Source organism: Conger conger, chromosome 1 (genome assembly GCF_963514075.1).
Source record: "Conger conger chromosome 1, fConCon1.1, whole genome shotgun sequence".
Taxonomy (NCBI): domain Eukaryota; kingdom Metazoa; phylum Chordata; class Actinopteri; order Anguilliformes; family Congridae; genus Conger; species Conger conger.
This window is the reverse complement of record NC_083760.1, coordinates 32,089,627-32,114,032: the sequence shown is the minus strand read 5'-3', so window position 1 is coordinate 32,114,032 and position 24,406 is coordinate 32,089,627. Positions and strand designations below refer to the sequence as shown.

Below are 24,406 nucleotides of genomic sequence, written 5' to 3'. Positions count from 1 at the left end.
TTTAACCATAGTTCTTTCTTGGTTTTTTTGGACACTGTAGTCCTAAAATTGGAAAATAATGTTTCTTTATTCAGCGCCACGTCAATAACAATATCTCTATTTTGTTTGCTGTGAAGCTGTGGGACTGCTTATTTCTTCTTCTTTTTTCACCGTATCTTATGTAAAAAATACAAAATAAAAAATGTTTTCATGTTGGTGCGTTTTGCTTGTTGGTGCACATTTATTGAAAACGTCAGCTAATCAGAGAAAATTGTGAATTACACCAGTAATGTGATGGTGCTTCTGCCGAATCAACCCTGATTGCAAAGTCATTTAGGGCACTATGATAAAGATATTAAAATAATGTAAATAAAACATAACATGCCAAAGAAGGCGTATTGATAGATGGCGTAGCCACAAAACATATCACTATCCCTATATGTATAAATTGGCGAAAATTATATACACAGTTGGATAATTTAGTTCATAAGTTTTTAATTCTATTAATACGTTCCCACCAGTCGTGATAAATGCAATATTTTTAAGCATTCCTGAAGTGTTTTATTCATAAATAACACTACTTTCTCCCATAACGCAGTCAAACAGTCGCTGCATGGAGTGCATAATCTTAGAGATGGGCCTAGTAACATCACACATAGAAGCTATCCCTTAAGCAACAGCCTAAGTGATAGTTCGGGGAACACACGTAGAAAACAACTTTAGTAAGGTATACCTTAGAGCAGGGGTGTCAAACTGAATCCCCAGGGGGCCGCAGTGTCTGCGGGTTTTTGCGGTTTCCTTTCAATCTGCTGTCAATTAAGGCCAATTAAGGCCTTGAGAACAAGGCGTGTAGATACTTTAACCAATCAGTGACTTGAATGAACCCAGAACACCCCAAAAACCAGCAGACACTACGGCCCTCCAGGACTGGAGTCTGACACCTGTGCCTTAGAGTCTCCGTAAAGCGTTAAGAGACACTGTTATCGGGAACATACCCCTGGTTCATTGTGGAAAGAAAAAGCACATTGTTCGCAATGTTGTAACCGCACTCAAAGTGCATTATTGAAAAACATGGTCACTGTATGTCCATTTTAACTTCTTCAAAGTTTGTTTTGGTGTACTAGCCTACAAGATGTACATTGCTAGGTTTGGTCTTTGGTGGAGTGCTTCTTGTCAATAAATGTTACCATTCATCTTGCATTGCATTCACTGCAACAACTACAAATAACTGCATGAATTTTTTATATCTGCATTATTTTCCAGGAGAAAAAAACCCCAAACTTGGTTCAAATCAGAATATTCTGTATGGATGTTTAAACCAGCAAATAATTAGAAATGTTGTTTATTCCATGTTCTGTGAAAAAGAAACAAAGTAATCAATAAAACTGTTTATCTGCGTAGTATATAAATAGAAACAAAACATAACCATGCTTCAAATGTCTATGCAGTTAATTTGATTACCACATACCTGTTCTGAGAACTGTATGAAAGTTATGTGCTAAATGCTCGTTCCCTCTTCATCAATTTCCATATGGTGAGTATTTTGGTACTGTATTTACTTCCGGAAACAGAAGTTTCAGCAAATGATAATGCTAGCTCCTCATGGTGAAAAAGTATTCCAGACCACTATGGATTAGAGTGCTCACATTTGTCACCTGGTGGTGATTGTGCAAACAACATGCAGTTACTCTGGAAAAAATATATATATATATTTTTTAAATTATATTGGTATTTGGCAGATGCTCTTATCCAGAGCGACATACAGTTGATTAGACTAAGCAGGAGACAATCCTCCCCTGGAGCAATGCAGGGTTGAGGGCCTTGCTCAGGGGCCCAACGGCTGTGCGTATCTTATCATGGCTACACTGGGATTAGAACCACCGACCTTGTGTGTCCCATTCATTTACCTTAACCACTACGCTACAGGCCGCCCCACTCAGTTAGTCATTGAGCTAAAGAGGCAGACAGACAGTGAGTTATTCACTGAGGTTCACCTTAGCAGTTTGCACATTTGCACTCTAAAGACAGTATATACACTAGACCTGAACCCAATAAAAAAAAAACCTAAAAAAATTAATAAATAAAAAACTATGAGCCTCAGCTGACTCTGAGATTATATCATTAGTGACATGCCATACAAAACAGTTCTGTCATGGTTCAGAATAATTTGTTTAGCATCAAAACAAACTAGTGATAAAAAAAGCTGTTATGACAAATGTACTGTGGCTTAGCCTCCAGCAAATGAAGCATACAGTATGAGAAAACAATGATTTAGAAAAGAACACAGGCAGTGAGACAGTGACTAAGTTGGAGAGAGACACAGGCAATGAGCTTGTCACTGAGTTCAGGGAAGACAGAGACAGAGTTTTCAGATGTAGAGGGACACTATTGATTGCAACACTGCATTTTACAGTCATAGCCCAGAAAAAAACAGGTATATGATGATATATATATAAACAAACTCTTTGACACCTTGGTAATAAACTGATATAGTTATGAATGGGATTCTTGTGCTTCATTTTGGCATATAATTAAATTAATGAACTTGTCGATTGCTTCACAAACAAACAGTTTAGCAAGGTAATCAATTGCCAAAATTAACTCATAAAACACTGAGAATCTGATCTTTCAGCATGTTCATTATAACTGTTTGAAATACATGGGATAACTTTAAACACATTTTAATGAATTTCTTAATCAAATATTCTATGGATCCTGGAAGTATTTGGCATAATATTTGATAGATACAGAATCTGAACATACATTTTGTGCAGTAAGAGATGATACTACGAATAGTCAGTGGCAGGTCAGTTATGTTTTACAGTCTGGAAGCGCCTGCATAATATGAACCCGTTAGGAAAATATAAATAAATAATGCAATGGAGTAGGATATCGGAATTAAAATTCATTCATTTCTCAGAGGAACCTAGAATGGCACCAATTAGACTAAATTGCATATTAAATTTAAAATAGGCCTATATATACCTTACCTTGTCATTTCTGCCATGGTGATTCAATTCTGTAAATTCTTTACGCAAGAACAATGAGCGGACAGTGTCTTGGAAATTTTTCATCTTTTTCCTGGATATTCATATCAGTTTTAATGTTGCAGATTACTTAAAGTGGGTTCATTTCTTTGTTTCCCTGTGAGTACGTGAAGGCACTGCATGTTTGCGGTAACCAATAGATCCATTCTCACCTTCATAACACCGGAGGTCCACCTCTGCTTTGCGTTGAGCGCACCAAGATAATCCGAGATCGTGGAAGCCCTTCCACTCATCATTTCTGTTGACTGACATCGCCGATGTTATAGTCTCCGCCCCACAGCTGTCGAAGCTATTTGAGAGAGAGGAGGAGACGCGCAAATTCAGTCCTGCTACAGCGCCGTCAATGGCAAGGAAGCGCTGTGGAAAAAGCACGTATAGCCAATTTACAGTTGCGCCATGGTTTCGATACCGATTCCCAATCTGTGGATTGCATTTTGCCTTTATGTATGTCGTCAGGCGAGCATGGGGATAGCACAGAACATGAAAGAAGGTAAGGGATAAACTTGTTCCCTTCTCCCGCGTCCTTTCCCACGGTCATGCAGAAATCTGCCTGCGGTGTGATAAAGTGACACAAAAGCCACACAATTTTACTACTTTATGTATTGTTAGGGGCGTCGATCTAAATGACTATTATTATTATGATTATTTTTATTATTATTATTATTATGCGACAAAGATTTATTTATTTATAGAGACAAGTATTTCCTAAGGAAACAGCATGTAGACCGACTTTCCGGTATACATGATCTGTGATTTTTTCTTTTTTTTTAATGGTGAACGATTGTGCAGAATCACTGTTGAAATAAATAGGATATGCAAAATTCTTTACATTCTAACTTTACATGACCCGTCGAGCTTTAGCGCTTGCTAAAGCATACTACCCATCAGCCGAAATCTTCCGCATGGGAAGGAAATCATGTCAAACAAAGTTTACAAGGCTGTTATACATGCTATTTTTCCTGTGTCATCGGAGTTACATTTAATAAAGTAATCAACATTTGAATAGATACATAGGCAACTGTACAGTTAAGCAACATCAACAATGAATTATTGTAAGTCAAATTCGCTTGCCGTTATTTTGTTCGTATACGGTGAAAGGCTCGCTATTGTAATGTCATATGCATTAATTTCCACGTCTTAATTCATTATCTTTTTTTATGAAATTGAAATATTTAATATCCACTATTACTCTAAAGAGAATTAGACATTTGGACTTTTAAACATTCAGAGCAATTAAAAAATAAATAAAAACCCGTTTTCCTTGAGGACGTAATTGGCTGTAATGGAAAAGTTGTACAAGTTAAGGGGAAACACATTTTGGGTTCAGTTATTTAGTGAGCTTGCTGCATTTGTTATGAGTCAGGAAAAATGTAATAAAATGTAGTTCTCAGTGGTATATATGAAACAACTTGCCTGGTAAAGACAGTCACATCGAACTGTCGCCTAATAGTTGCCTTTGTATTTAACTCATGACGTTGTACTTTTTGCCTGATTGCGCGCACTCCGACTAGTAGCTACTAATCTATTTCGTAAAAATAATCGCTACACAACACAGCTAACGAATTTAGCAAGTTTAGGCATGTGAAGGCTTTCCAGATTTCGGATTTTCGGAGGGGAGCAATGGCGATAAATGAAGACAGGAGGCGTATAGGCTTTTGCAATGTTGAAATCCTACGCGCACTCTTGGCTCTCGGTAATTAAAACGAATATAGATGTCTGTCTTGTCCTGTTGTTTTTACGGAAAATAGCCGCAGTGAGTAATGATATCCACCAGGCACTATACCTCAATACAAAAGTTGCATGTGTGCTAAAATGGCACTGGTTTCCTTTTCTCCGAGTCGATGCACTGAGTATCCATAGAATGAACCATTCTGTAGATGAACCACCTTTCTTCTGATGTACCGTAGGAGCCACTGAATAGTTTATATTTTCTCAGGGCATAATATTGAAGGTAAACAGCAGCGCATATACAAATGCATACATCCAGCTTTCCAACATACTGAATTACTGCGACACAGAAAATACACAGATAATATCAACAGAAGCTACCGTCTTCCTATCGATATCAACTGTGCAGTTTTCATTTTGCTAAACAACACATTGCAAAACATAGGCTACATGAATTCACAATAGTGTCTTATTATTAATGTCTACTGTATTGCCAAAATTACTGAAATTGAATGGACTGAGATTGAATCATACTGTGCGTGTGTGTGCGTGCGTGTTTATATATTAATAAACGGTTCACTTCTTTTTAATGACAGTAATCCTTTTGGATTCTAAAGCCCAACAGACAGACCTGGAGTGGATTTCATCTCCTCCAAGTGGGGTAAGTTTTCTAATGTCTATAGCAGGGATACTCAGATCTGACCCTTGGGGCCAGTCGTAGGATACTGCTGGTTTTCATTCCTCCCCTCTAACCAGGGACCTGACGCACCAGGTGAGTGTAATCCCTGACCAATCAGTGACATGACAGCACTATGGTCTATAGCCTGCCAAAGGGAAGCTATGCTTCTTCTTTCTTTAATTTTCCACTCTTGATACAAGTATTATAGCACACCAATTGCCTCTTTTCAGCCTGACAGGCAAGCTTTTTATTGCACACTTGCAGCAGATGTCAGCTATATTTATATTTGATATGTCAGTCAACTTATTTTACTGTGTATACTTTGCATTAACTTATTAAGAATTCATTATGGTCAATACCACATTTGATGTACATACATTTTAATATACCTGAGTAAAATAATTATATTAAATACTTGAACCTAAATGTACAGGCAATTACTATTTTTTGTAAAAATCTTTCACCAAAGAGCAAAATTATGATTTCATATGGCTGCCCATTTTCGTTAAGTGCATATTTTGCCGAAAGGTTTCAGGGGTCTACAGGAGTGCTTTAACCTTTAAGTATCACCCCCTTTCTTAATACAAGCTTAAGCAAAATAAAATGGTTACTCTTCTTGAGCCCTTTTGACTACAGGCATAATCCTGGTGTCTTCTGAATTTCACTGCATTCCCCAGGCTTGTTTTTCCACCCCATATGTTACACAATAAGGAACTGATGTCGCTAAAGCAATGGCATTATAAAATAGTTCATACAGATAGAACTGTGAGTTAATGCTTTCAAACAGCATATGCTGTGACCACTTGAAATTGCACTGTGGAAAAAGGAATGAATCCCATTCTGGCCGGTGCTTCTTAAGGGGCAAACATTTTAGTTATCTTAAAGCACTCACTACATAAAAAAATCAATGTAAAAATACCAAGCTGGGTCAATTTCAAATATAAATTTGACCCAGGCATGGTATTTTTTACAGGTCAAGAAATGACTGACCACATAAGCAGACATAATTTCAAAGTTCTGCGGACTCCCTGACTCCATGTCAGAGCGAAACCACTTGTGTAGTGCTTCTTTCTAAATAAATGCTGTTGAAGTAGCTCCAAGGTAAAGTAATTCAAAGCTGTATACAAAATTTTTCTGCATGTATAATAGAAAGGGGAAGAGGATCACAATGGCCAGAGACCATCTAGATAACCATTTTTCTGGCAAATTTGACTTTGTGTTGGGTGGTCCCTATTGGTTGAAATGTAATTGACTAGTATTGTCGAAAACTATCACATTTGCTTTTCAGTGGGAGGAGATCAGTGGTTTGGATGAAAACTACACCCCGATCCGGACATACCAGGTTTGCCAAGTTATGGAGCCCAATCAAAACAACTGGCTGCGGACTAGCTGGATTGCAAAGGGAGCCGCCCAAAGGATATTTGTGGAATTGAAATTCACCTTAAGGGATTGCAACAGCCTACCTGGTGTTGTGGGGACATGCAAGGAGACTTTCAACCTGTATTACCGGGAAACAGAGTCTGAGGTGGGCAGGGAAATAGGTGAGACCCAGTACGTGAAGATTGACACTATTGCTGCTGACGAGAGCTTCACCCAGGGAGACTTGGGAGAAAGGAAAATGAAGCTGAACACAGAGCTGCGTGTTATTGGCCCCATGTCCCGGCGAGGATTTTACCTGGCCTTTCAGGATGTTGGTGCCTGCATAGCCCTAGTGTCTGTCAAGGTGTATTACAAGAAGTGCTGGTCAATAATTGAGAATTTGGCTATTTTTCCCGACACCGTCACTGGATTGGATTTCTCTTCCCTGGTGGAGGTGGAAGGGACGTGCGTTAGTGGAGCAGAGGGGGAGGCCAAAACGTCTCCCAAGATGCACTGCAGCACTGAGGGGGAGTGGCTTGTGCCCATTGGAAAATGTGTCTGCAAAGCAGGATTTCACCAGAAAGGTGACTCGTGTGAGCGTAAGTATATTCATGACCACGTTTGTTCCAGAAACTGTCTATTAATGTTAAACATGTTTATATCAATACTGTCCTCCCCTGATAGCTGTGTAGTATAATCGATAATTCAAACATTGTATGTTTGATTTCGAGTTAGGGCACTGCTGTTGTACTCTTGATCAAGTTTCTCAACCTGAATTTCTTCAGTAAAAAAATGCCTGCCTAAATGGATTGTATGCACAAAACGGCATCTGTCAGTTGCTCTGTATAAGCATCTGATAAATGTCGGAAACAATGTGCTTTCAGAGAAATTCCTTAAACAGATGCTTATTAACACCTGGGATATAACGTCTAAATAAGGGATATTCCAAGTTTATTACGATTATATAATTTCTTCAACACAAAATCTTTCAATCATTTTAATCCACAAAATGCAATGGATGCGCCCATAACACCTCCTAAAATGTAATGTATGACATAGTGTACAGAGTACGACCACTAGTTATTGTTTTAATTCTGCAGGCAGTGTATCATGCACAGCAATAGCATGTATCTACAGACGGAAGCTGATCTCCCCCCCACAATATTTCAATATTGATTGATTTCAAATCAAATTATTGTTGTGGGAATAAAATATAATTTGATTATATTATTAATAATGCTATTATTGCTCTCAACACAATCTGTTCATGTCTTCATGCGAATAATCAGCATGAGGGTAATAGTAATGATAATGTGCTCATCCAATCCTTTACACAGAAAAGAAAGACAGTGTTGTTGCAGTAGAATTGTAGAACACCTTATCAGTGAATCAAGCAGTCTCCAGTGAGTGCAAAAAGTTCCCTGCATACATGAACATGACGTTATGAACATGAAGTAATTACATTATGACCCAAATGTAAATGAAGGCCAGAAGCCTATTGATCAGTCCCTGGTGGTTGAGATGTTCCAAGGACTGAAATTCGATGTCCATGTACCAGTGCCTGGGTATTCCATCTTGATACATGCTGCCTTTTAAGCTTAGTCAGATAAAAATAAGCACATATTTGTGAATTAGGGGATTAAAAGGCCTCGGGGCACTTTGCACTGGAGTCATGTGATTGTTGGCCTATTTCATGATTCTATGTGGTGCTCTTTTTAATGTCTTGCAAGTACAATGTAACACCTACATTTGCAGACATAGGAAGGTGCATCAATAACTGTGGTGATATCGGTGCATGTTAGCAGTGTTCAGTGATGACACCTGTATCTGCTCAGCCAGCAAAAAATATTTTTATGGATAGAAACCCTGACACGGAAAGGGCTTAAATGACAGAAAATGGCAGTTTTTTTTGTTGATTCTGCATTAATATTATAATTGCTGCATGTTCAAAGCCACCAAAATTTCACACGGTCATATAATTAGTCATTAGTTATAGTAGCAGATCATTTTTATTTGAAGAACTGTATTATACAAAGTGCATGGACCTACCTAATTGATAAGCCATCTTGTACACTCAGTGACCTCTTTTATCAGGTAGACCTGTACACCAGCTCATTAATGGAAATATCAAAACAGCCAATCATGTGGCATCAACTCATGGTCAGACATGGTCCAGAGATTCAGTTGTCGTTCAGACCAAACTTGAGAATGGGGAAGTTAAAGAAATAAAATAGTAAAATAAACAAGTCTAAAAAAGCAGAAGCATAAGATCAATAAGTAAAAAAAGAAGTATAAATCAGTCAATTCCCATGTTCAGGTTGTGGTTATTGTGCTATATACTGCAAAAAACTTAAATAAGAAGAGGTAACATTTTTTTTGCTGAGTTAATCAATAGGCTCCTAATTAGGTTTGCTGTCAGCACATTTTGGAGCACATGTGCTTTATTTCTTTTAGAATTTTTTCCTTGAACTTATTAACACAAAGCTGGTTTAGCTCATTATAATTTGCTTTGTCTTTGAATTATTCATTATTTTCTAGGTGGTTAGTTTTAGTGGCCAGGTGAGGGCTCAATATTAACTTTTTTCCCCAAGTTGCTTGGTCAACAGTTTGTTTTTAAAGCATCTAGAAATATAAATAAACACATAGCCATATAAGCAGTAGTTCTCTAGGGAAATCAGTTTATTCTGAAAAGAGAAAATTACATTATAACTTATAGTGTGCGATAGTATTTGCCCCTTCCTGATTTCCCTCTATTATTGTTAGTTTTTGCTGCTAAAGCTGTGGCAAACAGTCATTCAGTTTCAGGGAGAATTACTTTTTCACATGGGTGATATGACTCAAATCTTTTTCATTAAAGAAATTATAATAAAAAAATAATCGCTTTGTCTAAAATTACATTTTGTCTAACGATCTGAAACCATTCAGTGTGACAAATATGTAATAATAGAGGAAATCAGGGAAGGGCAAATGCACTGATTCAGACCATTGTCTTGACTCATTTGGATATGTCCAAAAAAATCTACACTATTGGAATTTAGCTGACACGATTATCCAAAGCAACTTACAGTTGATTAGACAAAGCTGGGGACAATCCCCATGGACCAGTGTGGGGTTGAGGGCCGAACAGCTGTGCATATGTTCTTGCAGCTACACTGGGGCTTGAACCTCCAACCATCCAGGTCCTATTCATGTACCTGAGCCACTTGTGTTTAATCCCAGACAATTGGGAAGCTGGATCCAGCAAGAAGGGGTACAGAACAAAACTCTGGGCCCTGGGCAAATGCAGTCCCTGTTGGCCTGGCCCCATTCCCTAGGTAGTGAGTAAGCCTAGGGCCCTGGGTAGTCAGTTCCAATGTTCCCCCCACTGTGACTTCTACACTTTCACCAATTAGGAGCCTATTTATTCACCACAGTCTTTAATTTGATCAGTGAAAAATAATTACCTCTTTTTTATGCAATTGTGTGCAATATAGCACAACAAGCTCAATATCAAATAGACAAAGCAAATGATAAAAAATTGATAAAAAAGTCACCTCTTTCTATTCATATTATCATAACTGATAATAAAACAAGCTGTAAGAAGGTTGCAGCATAGTGTAATGAAATTCAGCATAATAATTGTGTCTATAGTTGACAACTGCCAAGAAAAAATTCCACTCTCCTTGAATTCTAAAACAAAATCACTGCAAACTGGAGGCTAATATCATAAACAATAAAACATCTTTGCCAATTACAAGGTAACTAAAGAAACACATTGTGTGGAACTTTGAGTTCACAGTAAGTTCAGTATGGTACTTGCTATGTATTCTGCGATGGGGCATTGAAAGGTGAGCAGCAGTCTGTGGATGGGAAAATTGTACTATGTAACAACCAAACTTAACCCCTTAACTATCACCCATTTTCTTAACACAAGCTTGAAAATAAAATGGTTACTACTCTTGAACCCTTTTGACTACAGGCACAATCCTGGTCTCTTCTGAAGAGTAACCCTTGGGAATAATAGCCAGAATTACTCTAAATATTACTAAAATAAAGTTACAGATGCTCAAACGCAGTGGAGGCTTTTATTTCTAACTGAAAGTAGTGGATACAGATTCTCATGGCTGTGTCTGGTGGGCTTAGAAAAAAAATGGAACCACAGAAAATATGAAATTTCCAATTTTATGACAATTTCACCAAAAATGAGCATTCTACATTGCTTTTTCAAAGCTATATCTAGGCAGGTTTCCTAAAAGCACATTTAGTAACTCCAATAGGACACTTGTAAACTGAATGATATTATGGGTTGTGTATGTGGTGTTAAATACAATAGATTGAATTTCCAAGAACCACCATTTTGCGCCGCTAGAGGGCGGGCTTGCCGTATTTCTGCCAATTTGGTGATTAGTTTCACTTTGGCTATCAGGCAATTAATACCCTCGTGCTGACTACTGATTCCAATTGTCTGCTGTGTGTGGTCTGATTACTGATGAAGGTCAGCTGCGTGTCTTTCTATTTAAGTCCTGTATTTCCTTGACTCTGGGCTTGTGTGTTGTTTTCCAATTCCCATTGGATGTTGTTTTTTTTTTCCATTGTTTGTGAATTATGTGAGGTATGAGACTGATGATACTGATTTACCTGTTGTGGTGAAAGGGTAAAGGAGCTGAACACGCAGCCGCCCTTCGTTACCTTAGGATAGTGAGGACAGTCTGTCACACGTTCACCTTCACATTTTATTTTGTGCACAAATGTTAGACACACCACAGTTGGATTTCTCTGGGAATTGAGACCCCGTTAGCAGCTTCCTTCTGTCTAGGCCGAGTGTTATAGTTTTGAGTTTACGGCACCCTTTTCCGCACGCTTGCTCTCATTGGCTGTTCGTCCACATAGTTTATTTCCTTATTTCGCCTTGTTTAAAAGCTACCTTTAGGAAGGAAAGAGCTTTAGGCTGAGTTGATGTGGACCCAGGAGTACTGAGGCCCTGTGGTAATTAAGACTGGCTCAGACTCCCTACAGCTTTGAGCAAGCGTAAGGGATAACTCAATAATCCCTCTATCCATACTGTGGAGATTATTCTTGGTGCTGCTGTGTGTTTGTTTACAGTAGCATGTTGTTCCCTTTAGTATAGCGAGGTGTTTCTTTTTGTTTCTTTTTTTGTCAAAGCTCATTGTTTTCATTAATTTCTGTAATTGTGCATAAGCACTAAGTCTCAATGCACCACTGTCGGAGGTAACATCCTTATTAGAGAGAGTCTTGGCACCCTTGATAGTCTGGGGATCTATGTCAGAGAGGTTTGTGTATTTAGGTTACTTCTGCATAAGCCGTTTGCCAAAGGTACTTATGCTCTTCGTTGCCTTCTCAGTGCATGTTTCTATGTATCATATGCAAAGTTATTGCTCCTCCCAGTAAGAGCTGTGCGAACCTCCAATAGCCTTTTGAACATAATGAATTTATTTTTTTGTATGATGTATAATTAAATAAAAACATAATGGTAAAATAATGTAGTTCAGTCAGACAATTAAGTAATATTTATTGAGGTTTAATATAAATGAAAACTTTGGTGTCAAGGCTTTGCCTCTCATCGCTCCCTGTTGTAAGCCAGCCAAAACAACTTGGAGTGACTACAAACTCCCCCTCATGGGGACATTGAGAAGCAGAGTTCACAGCTGGGGTGGTGGCAGGAGCGCAAACAAAATGATTTCGAAAATTCAAGCAAAGCAGCTAGCAAATGCAGCAATAGCATGCAATATGAGCAATGGCAGAATAGGAGCTACAGCATGCCAAAACATTCAATACAACAGAAAGAGCCAGGCAGCACTATGGCTTTAGCATGCATAATGACCCAGGCATTTGCATGATTTCCAGAGCAGGGAAATTTGAGCAATGCAGCAACAGCTAACAGTACAAAAAAAGCAACAGCCTGAACAGGTATGGTTGGTGCTTTATATAGCCCCTCCCATTAGACATAAGCATCATGTGAGGGGGTGGCGCTTTTTGATTTGTCTGCCCGAACTAGCTCTGCAGGCTTCGCATCATTTCAGTCTGACGACACATGATGAATTAAGCAATATTTATTGAGATTTTATGTAAATGCAGACTTTGACGCCAAGTCTCTGCCTCTCATCACTCCCCGTTGTAAGCCAGCCGAAACAAGAGGGAGTGCCTACAAGCCCCCCAAAACCGCTTGACCCAACAGAGCTTGACCCGACAATGCTATGTGTAAAGTGGAGCACCCATTGTACAACCAGGCCGATATCCCACTCTTCTGAGACAAAGTGATGAAATACAAGGCAATAGCATTTCTGGATCGACTGGGCTTATTCTAGATTTACCTATAGATAGTGTAAGCCTACCTTAGTGATCAGGGAGAGTGCTCAGCTTGGTTAGAGGTCACACAGGTTTGCAAAATCAGAGTGTTGGTCGCACAGTAAAATGGCCTTTTGCAAGCCCTGGACCTCGTGCATGAACATCACACTCGCAGATTGATAAAAAATTATGTGAATACTGAAATTGAAATCTATGGCAACATAGATTTATAAACCTTGAAATTGCAGTGAAAAGGCCTGTAAGTACCGGACCAACCCGTCAAAACTATTATTTCTCGGCTGTTCAGCTGAAAATCAGGCAGGAGTTCCTCGATCTTGACTGACGTGTTACTGAAGTGTGCCAGAGTGTAGGCTACAAAGAGGACAATGCAAATGTATGTTTAAAGGAAACTTGCACGAGCAATCCACATTCGGGACGATGGCTACGATTGCACTGTTGTAGACCACGCGAAAAGAGCACACCATGAGCGAGTTGGGCAAGTGCCTGACATGTGAAGATGACCGTCTCATGAATCTATAAAGCAACATATTCAGTTTGCTGGATACCGTACCGTATGGAACCGAACAATAGTTGTGCTCTGCCTCACCTCCATCAACTGCTCAATTTGCGTTCAGATGATTAGTCTTACTTGCTTTCCGCTATTTTGTTCCTTATGCTTACTCCGATTTCGATTGCATACTTAGCAGAGCTTGCCATTCCAAGCAATTAAATGTGACAAAATAAGGTGTACCAAGACTCCGAGGCTAAGGATAATTGTTGTAAGGCTGTTCACGTATGCATGCTTTGGGACATTACATTTATAAATAAAACACTTGAATGTTTGATAGGGTCGTATGATAAATTTTAGGATAAAAACCATGCAGATTCTATGCATGACACCCCCAGAGGTCCCGAATTGACCAAAGGAGAGCCTGAAGCAGGAACAGGAACTGCAATTTCCAAATTCGTATGGATTATTATTTTCTGGCATGACTGATATCTACCACAAAATATCTCCTGTCAGTAAAGGTGACTGGATAGGCATCCACTTGAAGGAGGAAGGAAAATTCCTTCTTTTTCCCCATAGAATAGGTTTTCGCCTTAGAAGCAAAAATTTTTATTTTATTTATTTTGCAAATTAGATTAGATAAACATGACATAATATCAAAATTCTCTTGAGTGGAATGCAGCTTTTCAGTCGATTCCCTAAATTTGATGAACTCCGAATACCACAAACAGGTGCACTCACCGGAAATGTATCTGTTGACAATGTAGACGTGTGGACGAATTGGGAAAGTTTGCGTCACTGGTGGGTCTCTGCATCTCGCGTGCTTAGTGGACAACTAGCTGATATGGTGGAATTCTGTTTGTACAGTGCTCTTCATGAAAGACTATCACAAGGTGCTTAGTAATAATTGCATCACGTTCTTCCTACTGCAAGTCTCTGCCTCCAACATACTGCACCGAAAACTACACTTTCAGGTCTCAAAAGCATTAACGGGCAGATGAAAAGTAATGGGTGGAGCTACAGACATTGTTTACTTTCTTGTTTCTAGACTGTTTTAAAGGTACAATTGGTAAGATTCTTGTGTTAACCATTGTTACAAGACCATTGTAAATCCATTCCTATCATTGAAAAAGGCTCACTGACCTGTTGATTCACCCTCTGCCTGTGTTTATAGTCCTTCAATTTGGATTTCAAAATACACAGTTGAGGCACTGACAAAATTGTACAGCTGTACAATAATTAAATCTCATTGGTTGAAAATTGGTTCTAATTGCCACAGCCAATGGCATTTCAACATCAGTGCGCTCACAGACAAGGGGGAGGGATAAACAGTGTTGTGGTTTGAGGGTGTTTGTTACTGAAATTCCTGTCTTGACCATTAGGAAATAGGAAATTACCTATTGAATTACGCAATTATTCAATCAGATATTAGTTATGATGTAGGCCAAACACACCCAATTCATTTTTAAACAGGATTATATTGATTAGTTTTCCCGGCATCATATGAGTGTCTAACGATGCTGATAAGTGTCCAAACCAGGAGAAATAATGACGATGATAGGGGGACTGTTGCTTTGGAAGATTTCAAATGAAACTAAATGGAAGGATAAATGACGGCGACAGCCGTTCCATGGTTAGTTAAATATTTTGCGAAATATTGATTTAAAATTGCACAGTGAAAAGAGAAGCGAATACATAAAGTCCCACTCTGGCCCGAATACAGGCAGTGTGACTTAATGGGTTAATTTGCTAGTAGCACTGTTAATTCATAAATGCATAATTGCATGCGAAATAACCACTTTCATCAGTCATTAAGCTGCTCTGTCTAGCTGATTTAAGATGAACCTAACAAAACAGGGAAACAATTATTTATACTTTTTAAGGTTCTTTTATTCAGTAACATGTGATGTCCACAAATCCTGTAGCAATGAATTTGATCACTTTATTATTAGGTACTCCTGTCTAATGCCATGTATGTCCCCTGTTTGCCTCCAGAACAGCCTATATTGTTCACGGCATGGAATCAGCAAGATGCTGGAAACATTCATTGGGTAATTTGGTCAATGCTGACTCGATAGAATCAAGTAGTTTGTGGTTATTTTCCAGCCACATGTTCATAGTGCAAACCTTTCATTCCACCACAATTAGATTGGATTGAGATCTGAAGACTGTGCAGGCCATTGGAGTGAAGTGAAGTCACTGTCGTGTTCATGGAACCAGATTAAGATGATGCGTGCTTTTGACATGGCACATTTTCCTGCTGGAAGTATCCCTTCGAAAAAGAGTAGACCGTGGTCAATAAAGTGATGCACCATGGTAAGCACTAATGCTGAGATATGCTGTGGCATTCAAATAATGCTCCATTGGTATTGAGTGGACTAATGTTTGCCAAGAAACTATTTTTAGACCACCACCACCAATCCCATGGCAATCCCATCTGCATATTCAGTTTTGGTGATCACTGTAGCCTCACATAACTAAACCTCTTCACCATGTTTTCATCATGTTTTCCCCAGCAGAGAATACTAATATACATGTATTATAAACTTAAAAAACTTTAGAAATAAGAGTAGGATTCAGAGACTACTTTGCATTTAGAAGGATTACTTGTGCAACCTCTGGACGTCAATATGGGTTTTCCTGGGCATAACTCACATAACAGGAATTGCCTGGAGTATCCTCATTAATAATTCAGCAAATTTTGAAGTACATATTAAACTATAATCAAATCTCTGTTATTTTTGGGGAATACAATAGTCACATTTAAATGTTGACTCCAGTTCATCATTTATGAGGTATCTACTGTATATAAATTACCCGATCATTAAAATTTTTTGCAATGCTACGTATATTTAAATTAATGACAATCATGGCAACATAGTCCTCTTAATTAGGGATCTGTCTTTTACTTCAAATGATTTCAACAAATTGATTTATTTGTTGCTGCTTATACAGGGGTCATAGTTTAACGGCCATTTTACGAAAGACAGCTCATGAATGTCAAAACCAGGGAAATTGAATATCCCTGGACAGTGTTGACATATGGGTCTGATTTTATCCAGTAAAATATTTCTGGAAACCCCCATTTTCAATACACTTCCAGAACTAATTTCAGTTAGTCCCCCATCCCCATCTGGCACCACTGAATCTCCTACATTTTGTAAGATTGCATTTGATTAAAAACCTGCGACCACAATTTGTTGTTCCTGTTTTTGTAGTGGGCTTCCAATGGAGGGCAAATCAAGGAGGCGAAATTAAAAATCCAGAATATCATTAGGCTATTGGATTTTTTTTTAAATTGGTTAATTAGCAGCCTCTTCATTTATAACTGTGGTTTATACCGGCTCTGGGATTAAATGATAATGAGTCCTCCGGTTGTACTCTGCTATCCGCAGTAAACCTTGCTATTCTGGCAGTTGTCCAAGCACTCACTCGCTGAATTTGCAGGTCTCTATCGAGTACCCCGTCCCTTTCTGCACACTTCAGCCCCTCAAAAATGACCCCGACAGATAAAAGGAAAACAAACAGGCACTATTTTGCGATGTTCAGGGCTTGAGCATATTCGCCAAGGACCAGAAACTGGGAATGCAATTATGGAAGATGCAGGCTATGCTGTTTGCATTGTTTTGGACATAGCTTAATTACAAATGGGCGTCCCCTCAGCAGTTAGAAATGCAATTGATGTTTGTAACAATGTAGTTCTATATTTCACATGGGGCGAACATTTAAAAAATAGTGGTAGAAAAAATAGCAAGAAGCAGTAGTGTCAGCAAAACTTATTTTATATAAAAAATTACTGGCTTCCAACCAAGCAGCAACGTGGAGCCAGACGTGATTAAACAACATCTCTTAGACAAAATTAGCAGTATTAACAGCTTTTATTAGGTAGACCTGTACACTAGCTTGTTAATGCAAATATTTAATCAGCCAATCATATGGCAGCAACTAAATGCATAAAAGCATGCAGTCATGGTCAGCATGCAGTCATTGTTCAGACCAAATATCTGAATGGGGAAGAAATGTGATCTAAGTGACTTTGACCCTGGAATGATTGTTGGTGCCAGACAGGGTGGTTTGAGTATCTCATAAACTTCTGATCTCCTGAGCCAGACTGGTCGATGCTGACAAGAAGGTGCCAGTAATGCACATAACCATGCATTTACAACATGGTATGGAGAAGAGCATCTCTGAACACACAACACATCAGAATATTTAAGTCTAAAAAATAAGTAAATAATAAATACCAAATAAAGTGCTTACTGAGTCTATATCACATAATTATTCAATGAGTCGAGCAGAAAGGGCAGTGCAGGCAATCTTAATTTGTTAGCTAATTTTCTTAATCTTACTTTCTGTGGTTAAATGTACAAAAGCACCACATGTTGCTCATCTAGCTAAAATGAAAAAATCGGTTGTTTCAAACTATTTGACCAAGTCTAGCCTACCACATCCTGACAGGAGATCTCTGGAACCTCACCAGATTGTTTTTATCCTTTCCTGATTGGGTGAGTGATGAGGTTTTCAACCTTGTTCTTGATTATATGCTCCTACGAAAGTCTCCTAGTAACAGACCACTACTACAGCTACGACGAGAGTATCTAGAGATAGCTAGCCGATTTATCCATAGCTTCATGTGACCATTTCCAGTCGTTGGGCCGAGACAATCTGACATAGAAAATCCTCTATGGCATGCACAGAAGGGGTTCCCTGCCATACTGCCAGGGCTATGGGTTGTGGGGCCGGCCCCACTGACAGATAATTGCCAGCATCAAGCACCATATGCTACAGTACAAATTGCACAAACAATTTTATGACTTTGAGTGCATTTTAAAAGCGGAATTACAGATAATATCTATCAAAGGTTGAATGATTAAAAAAACTCTTCTTTATTGAATTACAGTGAGTCAGAAATAAGAACGTCAATGAGAGATAAGAATGCAATACTAGTGGTGGGGCCGGGCTCACTTATTTTCTGACATTACCGCATTAGTTACTACAGAATTGTGAGCCTAATTATTGGTGTAAGACTGTTGTCATGCAGTATAGTTCAGAGATATGAAATTACTCAATCTGAATCTTTCCCTAATGGTGCTCTCTGCATCCTAAAACAGAAGTACTTAATGAGCCACAATTAGTCATTCTTAGTCAAAAAGTGTCTAAACTACAGGTAACTATCTCATAAAAACAAGTATAATTGTATGCTCTGTAATGTGGAAGAAAGCTTGCAAACTCTAAGAAGATTTCTGTTTTCTTTTTGTTGTCATTGTTGAAAGGAAGCTGTCAGAAAAGCCAAACAGAGATACATCTGTATGGTATGATTTTCTGTTCTTTTGGTGTGGGCATAATGATACAGCCGGTCTCTAGTGCTCTCCAAGGGCAATTGACCTTTCAACCCCTCCCACCCCCAACACACATTTCTTTGACAGCTGCTGTATTTTCCACTTTTCAGAGCACAACGAAAACCCAGGTGTGAAGTGGCGTGTATATCGTATGTGAACGTTAAGTAGGTCGGAGCCTGGGCTGGGGGAGTGGGTGCGGTGAGATCGGCTGTCTCATGTTATTTGAAAAGAGTTTACCAAGCGTGAGCTTACCAAGATATACCTCACTATGAATGCTATGTGTCTTTCTATGTTTTTTTTTGTTGTTATTTTTTTTCTACCTATTTCTTTGGAGACATAATCAGTACTTAATGTCAGACATTTATTCTTTGGGGGAATAGGCTGGTGAGACTTTCTGCTGAAATAACAACATTTGACAACAAACAAATGTAGCTTCTTCACAGAGTGCAATTCCCATATTTCCAGAGATGCTGTTAAAGCATCACATCCGTTCAATATGATTAGAGTTAGAGTAGCCAATTTAGTCATTGAAAGGGCCATACAGTTAAAAAAAAAAAGTAATGTCCTTAACTTAAACAAATTTAAGTGTGTTTAAGTGTGTGCTAATTTGTCATCAATGATGTGGAAATGAGAGAAACTGAAATCTTTTTATTAAAGATCTTTCTGAAACAGCAAACTTATAAACATACATCCTCTGTATGCTAGGAATGTGTAATACAATTTAACACCACATGATTATCCTGTAGTGACAGGGTTAATAATTGAAAGATATCTAAACAAATGGTGCATAAGTGAAAGTTAGAGTGTTCCAAAAACAGCTAAACATTTGTTGTCTCTCTCTTATCTACTGATAAGAGAGACACACAAGCTATGCTTAATATTAAGTAGGGTTGTTGTGTTAAAAAGATGGATGAATAGTGGCCTATCTTATCTTACCTGAGTAGTATATTCTTAGCTTATCAGAAGAGAAAACAGAAGACAAATAAAGGTAAATCACTGACTGTTTCAAATATTTAAAATGTCACTGCGTGTATCATCTCTCGGGAGTCATCTTTTTCATTGGCGGTAGCACAAATGTTTAAAATGATGCATTATTATCTTTTTACAAAAAAATCTGCAACAAATTTAGATACTAGCAATGAGGCGTGGCAATGAGACTCTAGCTTGAGCAATGAGCAACTCTGTAATTAATGTCTGGACCAAAATTGCAGACTCCTGCTTAAGAGAAAGTAATCATTATCATCCTAAAGTCCATCATACCCGCCCGATCCTTTGGAAAGCTCACTAAGTCTTGCTTTGAATCGTTGCCAACTGTAGCCATTAGCCAAGTTTACAAAGACATATACCTGTATGTAAATCATTGATAGTATGGAGTATGTATAGTATGTACAAGAGAATGCGTAGGTGTAGGTTTCAAGTCAAACATTAAGCATTCTAGCTAGTGTAACAATTAATCCGTATGAAAATACTGGGGGTGACATGTTTTCCTGCCTCCCCACCAAGTACTATAGGTGGAAAAAACACAAGGGAGCTAGCTAGCATTCTTACTCGCTACAGATAAAATACCTGAGTAGACAGGTCACAGTGATTTGATTTTAGAAAGTATAAACGGTTTGAGTCTGACAATTACAGTATGGTCTATATCAAATGCTAGCTAGCTTGGTGATAACCTGGAACTTGTGCATTTTGCAACTAAGCAATTATTCATTGGATTGGGGGCTTGTGCTCTTAGGGGGCTATTCCAGAGCAGAGATACAATATGTCTGCACAAGTCAATTTAATTCCAAAATTGCACACCTCAGCACTTTAAAGGAATACAGAGTTTGGGGCTTAAAGGGTTGCATGGGAAGGATAGCTGGATATGGGTTTGGGGCAGAGTTTGAGTGTGTCTCTCATATTAGATCGAGATAAGCACTTTCAAATTCTAACTGTAGCAAATTATAGACAGTTGTTGCACACAGTATTATTGAATGTTGTGTACGAGACTTGAACTGATTAAGTACTTGTACTAAGGCAAAACTATGTCGATTTTCTTTTTTGAAGGCAAGTATGCAGTTTAAATAAATGCTACATCTTTGCAATATAAATAAATTGACACTGTGTGTTATTGTCTCCCAAATTACTAGTCTTTATCCATAAATATAAAGAAATCTGAGATAAACATCTAATTTTGAGCCTAAGGTACAGTAAGTTTAGCACATGTATGGAAAAGTGCCACCAGAATCATCCATAAAGAAATCTTAGATAAAAATGGTTGTACATTTTCTTCTTTTTATACAGTTACAGAGGGTCAATAAAATCCCACATAATACATGCAAAATTGTAGGGCTGGTTTCCCAGACATGGATTAAGCCTAGTCTGAGACAAAAAAATGTTTTTTATCATTCATGATATTTTAGTATTTTAACCCGCTGGTGCGCTGTGCATCCGTACAATACGGCCGAGGTGTTCGGACCATCATGAGCTAACACAGTCTTCTGAACATATGGACATTGCACGGTTATTTTATGAATCAAAGTGTTTTAGTGTTTTAGTGATGATAGATAATTCAGAGTTGTCCGTTTACAAACAACCATTTCAGAACGTCACATAGTATCACACTGATGGCTTTGGGCTTCTCCTTAAGTTGCAGCAAATTGCAGGCAGCGTTTGAATTTAAAACGGTGACAAGGCTTGACCCGGACTACCTTCAAGACGTATAATAATGAATATTAACCCTTTGAAGAGTAGTATATTTTCTTATAAATTCTATGTCAGTGTTCTATTTTTCATTTTTAAATGGTTAATGGTACTAGACGAGCAAGCCAAGCAACATGCAGTTTCTCCATGTTTGTCCCCTTGGCAGTGATGTCTTAGCCTGTCACGTTTGAATGCTGATCAGAAGGGGCATTTGATTTTTTGTTGCCAAGAATACAAAGATTAGTGTTGACAAATGCTGTTGCAGCAAATAAACAATATAAATGAATGTAGGTGTGTAAACACTGTGGTGTTACACATGTCTGAAGGCTTTTGGCAATAGATAATTTAAATGATGAAAAAATAATAAGGAAATAAAAGGGGAACATTAAAAATGTATTTATTTATTTGTTTGTTTATTTATTTATTGATCCATTTTCCATTCATTTATTTGTGTATTTGGAAATGTACGGACAAGAGTGTTGGTTGATTTTCTTGGAGGCTTACGTGCAATGATCGAGGCTCACCGCAGACAACAAAGGATGTGAAGACAGGAGACTGTCGTACCTGTCAATAGCTATGCTTCACATTTCAAATAGTCCTCACAATGGCCTACATGGTAAGTGTGTGCCGCTGTCCCGTTAGTGTTGCTGTGGTGCAGGTTGTGTCTCATTAGTGTTAATTACAGCGTGTGCTTGTGTCCCATTAGTGTTAATGTGCTGCGTGTTTGTGTCCCATTAGTGTTCATTTGGTGTGTGTTTATGTACAATTAGTGCTCATTAAGGTATGTGTTTGCGTGCTGATATTGCTAGTTATGAAATATAATAACAAATATTATATATTGTTATATTGTGCTATGCATGCCACGGCTCTTGGGGGAGGTGTGATAAGGTCTTCGCTGTGGCCACCCAAAGGAGTTAGATGATCTGGCTCAGTAACATGCACAGGATTTTCATTACCAAACCAGAAATCTTGCCTTGCCGCCCCAAAGAAATTACACCGAAGGGTTACACTGCCTTATTAGTACAATGTGTATCTGTATCGTTCCTTTGGTTTGAGTTTGTTTACCTCCTGCTTGTTAGTTAAAGGTGTGTGTTCGCATGAAGCTAGCGTTACTCCTCTTATTTGTGTAGTCTACATATGGTAGTAGGATGTCACCAGCATTGTTACTGAGATAAGTTTGAATGGTTTTAAAATTTAAATAGTTAGTTAGCTTAGCTTAGTAATAGCTTAGTTATGGACTGGGCTACTATCTGTCACTGTTGAATGCAGGGAGCATGGCTTGGGGATTTTACTTTATGCCCTGTCACAACGCACAAGCCATGCAGACAATTGTTGTTATATTTTTGAGTCCTTTGAACTGTTTTATGTCTCCCTTGAATGCTTTAATTTTCTGCATATGGTAACCAGGAGCAGTACAGAGGTTTTTTTAATCTCCAAAATGTGAAAATACAGTTTATGGTGAGCTAATCTTGACAACCACATTACTGCACTTGAAACTGCACTATACTGGACTTGTTTAGCTGTTTGTTGTTTGTCTTAAACTCACAAGATTTGCATGTTGAGACACACAGGTACAAATACCCAATATGTATAACAGTTGCTTATTTAAGACTGATATGCAAAACATGATAGGGAAAATGTGAAAAATGTGAAATCAAGGTTATTCCATGTCATCGAGCCCTTTGAAGCACTTTAAATCCTGTAAATCCTCTCATTGCTCGGGGTGCTGTGAGGAAAAGAGTGTGAGGTTATGTAATAGGTTATCGATTTCTTCAGCAGAGGAGATTTATGTGTTGAGCCACCCGTTTAGAGTCTCTCTGAGGAGTCAGAAACACTGCCAAAATGGCCATCTTCGACAGCCCCAGGAAGGTGTTCACTCCCTAGCCCACCAGTCACCTGACCGTATCCTTGTTAAATGTCAAGGAAACACAGTGTGACAGCAAGATGTCATTTTTGCTTTGCTAACCTCACCATGACAATTGCATTTTGGCTATCTTCTGTTTTAGAACAAATTTTCTTTTCTATTTTTGTGGATCTCATTTGTGTCTTTTTGCTAAAACGAAAGTATTGCCATTACTCAGGGGTATAGAGCCCTGCTTCTTGTTACACAACAGCCTCAAAAGTTATATGTCCAAATAGTTAGTGAGCAGAGTCCACTAGGTAACTATAGTCACGTCATGTCAAGTGTTATTTTCTCATATGTATTAGTTTACATTTAATCCAGTGCCTCATATTAGCTGTCTGAGTACATTTGTTTAATAATCTTTGCTAATCTTGGTGTTAGTGTGAAGATTTATCAGATTAAAAGGTAGGTTTTGCTCAAACTCAAGTTCAGCATACACTGACCCAATAAACCTTTTTAAATTGGACATTTTTAATTTAAATTATTTAGTATGGACATAGTTGTAGAGGAGTATTAATGACTGAAGATGGTTCTATGACCAGCAAACATACCTCTTCAGTATTTCTTATACACAAGAGTAGAATTGGACCATTTTAGACTAATTATTTTGATTAGAATTGCTTGGTTATTGCATATATTGCTCATATATTGCTCATAATATTTCCCCATACAATGAAATTGCCTACTTAAATTATAACACAAAACCAGTTGGGTTCAATGTCACCCTTGCCATCCTAAAGCTCTAGTTTGTCTATAATGACAAATAAGCTATGAAAGATCTACTCTATTGCATGTCTAACATGGGGGTGTCTCTGTTATGCAACTGACAGCTGGCATGGCTATTGACAAGTTTACACATTATGTGGCTTTAAAATAGACAGGCACACATTACTGCCTGGTTTCAAGCTGTCTAAAAAAATCATGGGTGTGTGATAATCTACAACCATGTTTTTGGAGTGG

General features: G+C 38.3%; 1 protein-coding gene across 3 annotated transcripts in view; it reads left to right on the top strand.

The window, feature by feature from the left end:
• Nucleotides 1–3,413: 3,413 nt before the first annotated feature.
• LOC133107594 (ephrin type-A receptor 7-like) overlaps nt 3,414–24,406 on the top strand; it is a 93,184-nt gene continuing 72,191 nt past the window's right edge. For all 3 annotated transcript variants that reach the window (XM_061216597.1, XM_061216590.1, XM_061216583.1), the window contains exons 1-3: nt 3,414–3,516; nt 5,291–5,355; nt 6,662–7,331. In XM_061216597.1, the coding sequence (XP_061072581.1) occupies nt 3,423–3,516; nt 5,291–5,355; nt 6,662–7,331 (829 nt within the window). In that variant the 5' untranslated portion in view covers nt 3,414–3,422. The remainder of the gene's footprint in view (nt 3,517–5,290; nt 5,356–6,661; nt 7,332–24,406) is intronic.